Source organism: Sturnus vulgaris, chromosome 28 (genome assembly GCF_052056855.1).
Source record: "Sturnus vulgaris isolate bStuVul1 chromosome 28, bStuVul1.hap1, whole genome shotgun sequence".
NCBI classification, from domain to species: domain Eukaryota; kingdom Metazoa; phylum Chordata; class Aves; order Passeriformes; family Sturnidae; genus Sturnus; species Sturnus vulgaris.
The window spans coordinates 933,269-943,158 of NC_142270.1; the positions used below are offsets into that span (position 1 = coordinate 933,269).

A 9,890-nucleotide genomic window follows, 5' to 3' on the forward strand; every position below is an offset into this window, starting at 1 on the left:
GAATTCCCTGGGTCAGGAGGAGCTGGTGGCTCTCAAGTTAAGGTATTCCCTGTCCTTGTGGCTGCCCAGCCTTCTCCCCTTCCTTCTTCTCCCTGTTTTTTTTCCTTGATCACACAGGCTGTAATGCACTGCCACATTTCTCCCCCCACCCCACCCCCACCCCATCAATAAATACCATCCTTTAATTTTCCAGTGACATCTGAAATGGGAATAGAGCCCCTGGGAAGAGCCCATTTATGGACAGGGAATCCAGAGCAGCCATGAACCAAGGCATACAGGAATAAGGACTTGGGTAGATGCAGGAATGGAAACTAATTTTAGTTATTCCATTGCAAGCTCATCACACTGTCAGTGTCACACTCCTCTTTATCTCCCATCTCACACCCAGCAGTTACCTCATGCCACAGCTATCTCCTGACAGGGACCGTTGTGGGGCATTTTTGCAGTAATTCCATCCCTGTATTTTGGAAAACCTCAAATCACATGCTGTGGTTGCTACAGCACGTTTGCATCCCTCTCCTGCTTCCCTGCAATGGTGTGACTGAGGTCTTTGATTAGGGAGCAGCCTTGAACCAAAATTCCTGAAAAAAGAATAAAAAATGACCAGCGAAATATTTTTTCACATTTTAAAAGAAGACTACTATGCAGTAACAATCTAATTTAAAAGTCATAATGAAATTTTTAAGGTATGGACTGCTGAACCAAAACCCACATGAGTTTACAGGTGGGGAGATGAGATGTGAGACTGTGTAACTGGCAGACTTCTTATCCCCTGGGGAGCTATTCACACCCAGAAAGGCCAGGGATACACGAGATCCAGAGGGGGGGATGCTCCTCTGGGCAAGACGGAATGTGAGGTGGCTTTGGACTATCCTCACCCTTCCTTAGCCTGTTTTTTGGGATGGAGGAACACCTGCCCTCAGCCAGGGGCTCGCAGCAGCCTTGGAGGTGGAACCTTTCCCAGGAGAAGGTGACCAATATTTGCTTGAGTGCCCTGGGCTTTCTGGGTGTGAATAGTTGATGATACAGATTGAATCATGGTTAAACTGTGATGCTTATTAATGTTCCCTCTCCTGCTACCTCAGGTAATCTACTTTGCACTGATTTTTTGATAGCAATTTCTTTCTAGGATACTTATTATATGTGTAAATTGCAGTGCATATGGGGGGAAAAAAGGACAAACCATTTCAGTGACATGAACTAAAGCCCTTCTGTTACACAATTCAATTTAGAAAAAATAATTATCAGTGTGTTAAAATCATCAGCCTGCAGTCTAAGGAAACAGCAAGCTGCTTTTATATCAGATGTGCTCTCTGGGTATTCCTCATCTAGCAGATCCCCAGCAGGGTCTACATGGAATAAGTCAGGATACTCAGCACAAGCTGCTTTGTGCACAACCCCTGCACTCTGCCATTGTTCAAGGACTTATCAAAACCAGAGCGGAAATGCAAAAACACTTGGAATGTCTGAGCAGGAATTGTGCTCCTAATGAGCCACTGAGGCAAGATGACACTTGGGGGTGAGGAAATGGATGTCATATCCCTGTGCTCACTACTGCTTTTTGCTTTACACAGTAATGCCTGCAGGGTGGGAAATTACAGGTTCAGAACAAACGTGTCTGGGCTGAGTAGGGCTCAGAGAGGTCCCAGCCCAGCCCCTCTGCTGCTCCCAGACCCCCAGAGCAGATGAAATGATGCTGTTCAGTGTGGCACACAGACATCCAGGGCTGCACAACAGGCTGAGGTTAGTTCATAAAAAAGAGGAACAAACCTAGAAAAGCTCCTCTGGCTCTGGAACTGCTCATCTGCATCAACAGAGTAACAGAGAATTTCACTCAGCCTCTGATCAAGGGCCAGCTGCAGACCCGAAAATACTCATTGTGTTCATAGTGAGAGAGGAGACTGAACTAAAAAAACTCAGAGTGACAAAAATGCTGAAGAAACCTTTTTAAATTCAGAGCCTTCAGCCCTGAACCTCACAGAAAGCCCCAATACTTTTGAAAAGCATTCCACAGGTTACAATGCAGCAAGCAGCAGCTCTTAAGATGTGCTTATCTCTTTAATTGAATTTTATATATGCATATATATATGAAATCAGTGCATTTTTGAAATTAATATTGAAGCATTAAAAAAGGAAATGCTCTGGAGGCATTATCACCCTCATGATGAATATCCTGCATCACTGGCTGTGACAAGCAGCCCCAAAGACTTTCCTTTACAGGACTCTGCTGTGGAGCATCGAAGAGTTAAAGCTGAGCCAATTCTCAGGGGTTTTAATGTTAACCTCACTTCCTGTGGAAGTGAAGACCTTAATTTGGTGATGAATCATCATCAAAAAGAAGACTGCACTTTTCTCTTAATTAACAGAAGCAACTATAACTCCTCCAAAATTTCTCCAAGATTTCTGTGCTCAGCTCTGGAAAGCCAAAATATCCAGAGATCAGATTTTGATAAGGCTATAGAGGATTTATAGATAGCCATGAACTCCACAGTGAGGTTTAAATTAATCTTGCTAAGCTCAAATATCTACTTCTAATGTGGTGTAGCAGTAACACGGACCTTGATAGCACACTTTTCCTCACATCAGGTTTCCTGTGTTCAGAAGAAAAAAGTTGAATAAAACAAGGTAAAAATGCAATGTCAATGTCTGGCTCCATGACAGCCACACTACACATGATTTTCACAAAAATACTGATATTTAATTAAAAACATAGAGGATGAATTCTAAACAGACATGACTTGAGCATGGTTCTCATTGCTGTGGCTGTTCGTGCTAGATTTGGGCAAATGACGAAGGAAGAAAATTACAGAGATGAGGCAGCAAATCAATGGATGTGCTTAGACAAAAAGCAGAGTCCAGAAAACACAGCAGGTGAGTGTTTTAGTCCTTGGGTAGAGTCCTTAGTGCAAGGAAAAGCTCTGCAGCATGAGCAGAAATGCCTCTTTATCTTGAGTGCTGAATCCCTCGGGTACAGGCACTGAGCTCTGGCCATGCTGCCAAAACAAGAGCACTATGGAGAGCAGGGAGATTTAAGTGGACAATGTCATCTATGAACCAGACCAATTTTTGCCTGCACACCGCTCACATTTTGTTGAAATTTGCACACTAACACAAAAAGTGCCATTAATTTTAGGACGTGTTTTTGTAGTCATTTCTGTATTCTCCACACTGTGTGCCTGAGCTGTTTGAATTGATGTGAACCTGAAACCAGAGTCACCTGCTGGCCTCCGGTGTTTTTAATAATTTTTTATTTAGCAGTGCTGTGACTAAATCAAGTATAACTGTGATTTGCTGAGTTACATATGAAAGATGAAGGAAATGAAGATTTCCTGTGTCATTTGCAAATACTCCAGTCATGGAATCATGGAATACCTCAAGACAGAAGCTACCCAGGAGGATCACCAAGTCCAGCTCCCTGTTCCTCAGAGGATGTGGTTCTCCTTGCTCACCCTGAGCTCTTCTCCTCTGCATCCAGGGCCTGGTGACTGTGCTGGGGTAGCACCAAGAGCTCTTCTGGGTTTTGCACTGCACAAGTACAGAACAATGGAATTTTTCCCCAAAAAATTCCTTTTTGAGTTTAACACAAAGACCTGACTGAAAAATAGTTTGAAAAGGGCAGAGGGAGCTGTTGTTTGCCCGTGGTGTGAAATGGGTGCATTTGGAGAGAGGCTCTATGGAATTTTCGCGTTTGCCTGAAATGCGCGCGGATGGAAGCGGCTCGCACACGGCAGGCAAAGTCAGCTCCCGGGAGGGAGAAAGGAAGGGCAGCTCCTCTCTGAGGAGAAACTTGTCCTATCTCTGAGAGTCCCGCACAGAATGTTTACAAAACGCTCATTAAGGGAGAGGGGATGGCGAGATAGCAACAAATCTGGTGAGCAGCTTCCACTGGCCGAGATAAGAGAGGCAAGGCAGCCATAGAGGAGAGCGAGATCCAATTACTGAGACCTGGTTTTGGGGAGGGGGAAGGGGCAGACAGACAGGACGGATCACAAGTATCAAGACAAGAGCTTCCAAACTTGTCATCCCTTCTGTGACACAAGCCGCGCACAGCCCAGCGGATAAAACCGCCACCGAGCCCGCACCAGAGCCAGAGCTCGTTGAGCGCGGTTGGAGGCGCGGGCGAAGCCATGGATTCTGTTGTTCTCCAGCTCTGGGCTGTCCTCTCCCTCCTGGTTCACCTTGCAGCCTGCAGTCCCATCCTGAGCTTGGAGCACTCTTCCCTGGAGGAAGACGTGCCTCTTTTTGATGAGATCCTCTCAGAGCAAGATGGGGTTGATTTCAACACACTACTCCAGAACATGAAAAATGAGTTTTTGAAGACGTTGAACCTTTCTGACATCCCCCTGCACGAGTCGGCCAAGGTTGACCCCCCAGAGTACATGCTAGAGCTGTACAACAGGTTTGCCACAGACAGGACATCGATGCCTTCTGCAAACATCATCAGGAGCTTCAAAAATGAAGGTAAGAGCTGCTCATCTCTGGGAGAAGTGACTAGAAAGGAACATCTTTAGAGCCAGTGTGAGATGTCCTGACCAGGTACAGAGCATGAAGCATGCCAGGGAAAAGGCCTTTTGGTGAGGATGGCCTTGGAAATCAGCAGCTGTGGCAGAGCTGCCCAGACCCCAGCTCTGGTGAGAGAGTCCTTTCCTTTGCTCTGGAGGCTGTAGGGTTTTGGGGGAAGGTGTGTCTTTAACCTTGGGGCAGCACTGAGTGTAATTTTGGTGCATCAATTTCTCTATCTGCATAGTGACACACATCATTTGTAATCAGGCAATTGATTTTTTTTTAATGGATACCTTAAGTAATATTTGAAATTAAGGCAAGGCTCATTTTTACACAATGTTCAAAGTGTATTTTCTAATACAATATTTGAATGCAATATTTTAAAATTATGAGCTTAACCAAGCACAGCTTTCTGTTAATGCCTTCTCACTGTTGATCCCCGTGGCATTTGTAAAGTTTTCTTCCTTTGGCATTGGTGCACAGTCCAGAAAATACACAGAAATAAGTGAAGAGGAATTTTGAGTAACCAATAGGTTTTACTTTGGTGTACCAGACTATATCCTAATAAAAACAAACAAAAAAAACCCGAAGAAATCTAATTGTCACAGAATCACAGAATATTCTGAGTTGAAAGGGATCCATGAGGATCATCAAATCCAACTCTCAAGTGAATGGCCCACACAGGGATCAAAGTCATAACCTTGGCATTATTAGCCTCCTGCTCCAACCAACTGAGCAAATGCCCTTGTGCCATTTCCCTCTCTGCTTTCCTCTGCTTTTCCTTCCACGTTCCCCTCAGTTCAACGAGGTTGAGATAATGCTGCAGCACTAATATTCAATAATTTGCCAATACCTTTATGCACCAACACATTTTATGCTAAAAATGTTTTTCAACTAAACAATTCCAAGTATCCACATGGCAAATTCAAGTGCTTTGATTCATGTTCAATTACCATGGGGCACAAGTGGCTGTTCAAGCTGCCACGAGGCCTCTCTCATCCACTGTTCATTTAATTAATGACTTTAAAGACCTTATTGCTTTTTCCTCAACATTTGCCGTTTCAAAACGATGAGCTGTCAGGAGAGGCTGAGTCACTTGAGTTTTGCAGGGCAGTGAGATGCCAGGAGAGAATCCCAAAGCCCTGCTCTGCTCCCTTCTCCTGCCAGGCCCAGGCACCCTTCACCAGCAGCATGTTTCTGCTATGAAGAGACTGCACTATGGTTTAAAGTTTCTTTCCACATCCTTTTCTCCAGTGTGGAGAAATTTTTTGGAGGGCTGGTGGCAAATCAGTTGCAGGCAATGGTGGCCAGTTGCTCCCCTTGCTGTGCCTGTCTCTACTCAGCAGCAGGCGTGAATTCACACACATGGGAGGTGTTGTTCTCATTTAGTGCTATTTGAAAAAGAAATAATGGGACAAAGATTGCCAAGTACAGTGTGGTAAAGAATAAAACACCTGGTGGTTTAGTGATGCAAATCTGAAATTATTCCGCCTTCAAAAATGCAGGTTTTTAGCAGCAAAATGGCACAAGTTGACCTTTGCCAGGTGGTGTTGGCAGCTCTGTGCTGTCTTGCTGTGCCTCTTGCAGTTGTTCTGCATCAAATGGGGAAAACTCTCAAAAACTCCCCTTAAATTTCTGCCATTTCAGATTTTCTCTAATTTCTTCCAATCCAAACCAGGGAGATGCAAAGTGAGACCGCTGATGGGAGCACAGCTTCACAAATACATGCAGTTTAAGGGCTGTGCAATTCATGTTTTTCATGTGTCCTCAAAGTCTGGATAATTAAGAGCTATCCCTTTCATGCTAAAGAGCTCTTTTGATAGAGAAATTAATTGCTTGCAATGAGAAGGACAGGAGAAACTGACCATGGAATTGTTCTGTTCACCTGCCTGCTGAAAACTGGCAGTAATCTCAGTTTCATTACTATCCATTAAATCCTTTATTGCAGAAATATAACAGGTGGCATGGCTGGAATTAGCTCTTTGTTTCAACCCATGGACCATAACCGTTCACTTGTAAATGGGGCTGTAATCGGTGCTTAATACTTGAAATAAAGGGAAAATTTTAAGGGAAATTTTTCTTTTTCTATGGATTCCCAATCTCCCTTCTCAACCCTGCCAGGGGTGTACTGGAAACAGCAGGAGATCTGGCACCCTATGGACTTTCCAGCTGAAGAGCAGAGTCACATCCTGGCTGTATGAGAGGTGCTCAGGGCCTGCTCCTACCCTGGCTCTGGACAGTGGGTCCTGCTCCCACCTTTACCAGCTGACAGGGAAATGGAAGCAGAATTCCCCTCTCCATTTTTTTTTAATTTGGGAAGCAATGCAAAAAAAAGAAGATAAAAAGGCAGGCAGCTCAAAGCCTCCTAACTGGAGTTAAACAGCACAAGTCACATGCTGAAGTTCAAGGCTTGCCTAAGTGCACTGGTGGAGCATGGCCAGGCCTTGTGGCTTTATCAGAGTCATTTTTCTACAAACACAGAAAAACTGGGGAAGGCAGAGATGAAGGGAGTAAAAGGTCACAAACAGTTTGCCTTTGCATTAATTATAGTTCCAGCCTCTGTGTCCCAATCTGCCTTCTGGGTTGCAAGAGGCAGCAAGAGCACCCTCATGAGCAGATCCTGCACTCTGGGAAGAAATGAATGTTGCTGTGCAGACGCCAGCAGTGTACCAGGACAGGCAGCCCAGGTGACACCAGACATTGTCCTTCACACCTCTTCTGCTGCTAAAGGTGCCCAGAGGACCTGGCTGAGGGCAGCTGGTTGCTCACCCAAAGCCCACGGGACCAGTGGTGGGGGAGCTGTGGCTGCCAGGTCACCCTGGTGTCACCATCTGCTCTTCCTGATGTAAAACATCTTCCAAAGCAGCTTTTTCTCTCCTAGTGCTTGGCCCTTTCCATGTCTGAGGGGTGTCTGAGCAGCAGGGAATTCCTGCTAGCACAGGAACACTACAGCACACGCATTTCTTGTGCTTGCAGATTATATGTCGCCTGTTTCATGCTGGCTCCAGTGCCACATCCTTCTGCCTTCCTGCACCAATGAATGTTTTCCCTTGTTTATTAAATAGTTGCTGTGCAGCAACCTAGATGTGATTCTTATGTCAATATTAGGCAACACGTTTTTAATATGTAAACCTTCCAGTTGGCAAGGAAGTCCCTGAAAAGCCTGAGGACAGAAGGAGGATCACTAAATCCAGGTCTGTAGCATGTCTGGGACCTTGTTGTCCTTACACATCTAAACTAACCTCAGCCCTGTTTCCAAGAACAGTTGTGGGAAGTGCTGAAAAAACATTTCCCTGGAGCTGTCCAGGTGAAACCCTGCATGCTGGATGACCCTCAGTGCGTGTGCTTCTGGATGTATTGACTCTTCTAAAACATTTGGTTTTTGTCCTTTGCAGATTTGGATTCCCACCCTATTGGCATTACGGGAACTCGGAAATACCCGCTCCTGTTCAACGTTTCCATCCCTCACCACGAGGAGATCACCATGGCAGAGCTGAGGCTCTACACCCTGGTGGAGCGGGACCAGAGGCTCTACGAAGGGCTCGACAGGAAGGTGACCATTTTTGAAGTGCTGGAGAACATCCACGTGGGGGCTGGGGAAGCGAGGAAGATGGTGGCCCTGGCCTCCAGGCACATCTATGGCACAAGCAGCGAGTGGGAGAGCTTCGAGGTGACCGAGGCCATTCGGCGCTGGCGCAGGGCAGGGCTGACCACGCACCGGCTGGAAGTTCACATCGAGAGCAGGGAAGGGGAGGAGCAGAACGGGGAAGGGAAGCTCGATATCGACATCAACTCTGAGGCCAAGCACGTGCCCCTGTTGGTTGTGTACTCTGACGACCAAAGCAATGACAAAAAGGAGGAGAAGGAAGAGCTGAATGAGATGATTGACCACGAGCAGCTCCTGGACCTGGAGAACCTGGAGGTTGGCAATTTCCACGACCAACCCGGGGAGGAGGCGCTGCTCCAGATGCGTTCCAACATTATTTACGACTCCACCGCCCGAATCCGGAGGAACGCCAAAGGCAACTACTGCAAAAAGACTCCGCTCTACATCGACTTCAAGGAGATTGGCTGGGACTCCTGGATCATCGCCCCGGCCGGGTACGAAGCTTACGAGTGCCACGGGGTGTGCGCCTACCCCTTGACTGAGCACGTCACGCCGACCAAACACGCCATAGTCAAGACTTTGGTTCACCTGAAGAACCCCCAGAAAGCCTCCAAGGCCTGCTGCGTGCCCACCAAACTCGACCCCATCTCTATCCTCTACCTGGATGCAGGGGTGGTCACCTACAAGTTCAAGTACGAGGGCATGGTGGTGTCAGAGTGTGGCTGCAGATAGTAGGAGGGAACACATGCGAGGGGAGGGCACAGGGGGAGTATTTAATGATTCAGTCTGTAAATTTGTACATTTGGGATTTGCTATTTAATGAGGTTATTTAATGAGGCCTGTACAGATAATTGTATGTTTCCTGTCATGGGGAATGGGCACGTGGTGTAGGGATTGTATATTTTGTTCCATTTGCTTCCTTCTCGCTGCTCTTCGCTGTCCCGATCGCAACCAAGTCTCTCCTCCTGTCAGGCATGGAGCTGATCACTGGATTGTTTGGGAGGGCTCTTGGTGCCAAAAGGGCACATCTAAATTCATGGAAATAAAGGCATATTTTTGTATTTTATCAATGTTGATTGGCATCTCCAAGGCTTTCCAGAGCTGTTAAAGACACCTAGATTGTTCAGTGTTCTGTAATATCTTTATAAAGGTCTTTACGTGCTCATTTTTTCTTAATTCATCTCTGTAGATCTTACATCCTGATAATTCTCAAGCCCCTGAATCATTAAGGCACAAAGAAGGTGGTTTTTTTTACCTTTTTTCCTAATACTTCCTTCACTCTTTCCCTGTTTCAGTTAACAGTAACTGGCAGGGATGATTTGGCATCTGGAGCAGAAAGGCACCATTCCCTTTCCCATCTTTCTTAGGAAAGCAAATGGCCCAGGAGCAGTGCCAGACATGAGCCAAAGCGAGAAATTCCCCCTGTGCAGGTTTATGACAAAATCACTCTGAGGCAGCTCTGGGTTGGCTCTCAAGGGCCAGAGCTTTAGGTGGCAGAAGGAAGTGCAATAAATTTCCTGAACCCTTGGAATTGCACCAGCTAAAATTGTCCTCGAAATTTCCACCAGCTAAGAACCAGTCCCCGTTCCCAGTCAGTAAATCCCATGAGATGCAGCTGCACAATCCAGCTCGAATTGCCCAGCAGTGCCAGGCAGAACAGCAGAACCCTTCGTGCCAGTGGGACACGTGCATCTTCCCTTTCTGTAAGTGCTGAATTGTCCATTCCCAGGGATATTCCTCCCCCCAGACTCTACAGATGGAGTCACATGCCATGTTTCCA

At 46.2% G+C, this 9,890-nt stretch overlaps 1 protein-coding gene across 1 annotated transcript; it reads left to right on the forward strand.

Moving 5' to 3' along the window:
- Nucleotides 1-4,012: 4,012 nt before the first annotated feature.
- On the forward strand, nt 4,013-9,180 carry BMP10 (bone morphogenetic protein 10). Its single transcript, XM_014892097.2, has 2 exons — nt 4,013-4,461; nt 7,899-9,180. Exons 1-2 carry the CDS (start codon nt 4,128-4,130, stop codon nt 8,840-8,842), a joined length of 1,278 nt encoding a protein of 425 aa, XP_014747583.1. The 5' UTR covers nt 4,013-4,127; the 3' UTR covers nt 8,843-9,180.
- The last annotated feature ends 710 nt before the right edge of the window (nt 9,181-9,890 follow it).

Coding starts and splice junctions, on each gene's coding strand:
- BMP10 (XM_014892097.2), top strand. CDS start 4,128: ATGGATTCTGTTGTTCTCCAGCTCTGGGCTGTCCTCTCCCTCCTGGTT. Junction 4,462..7,898: donor CAGGAGCTTCAAAAATGAAG/GTAAGAGCTGCT, acceptor TGTCCTTTGCAG/ATTTGGATTCCCACCCTATT.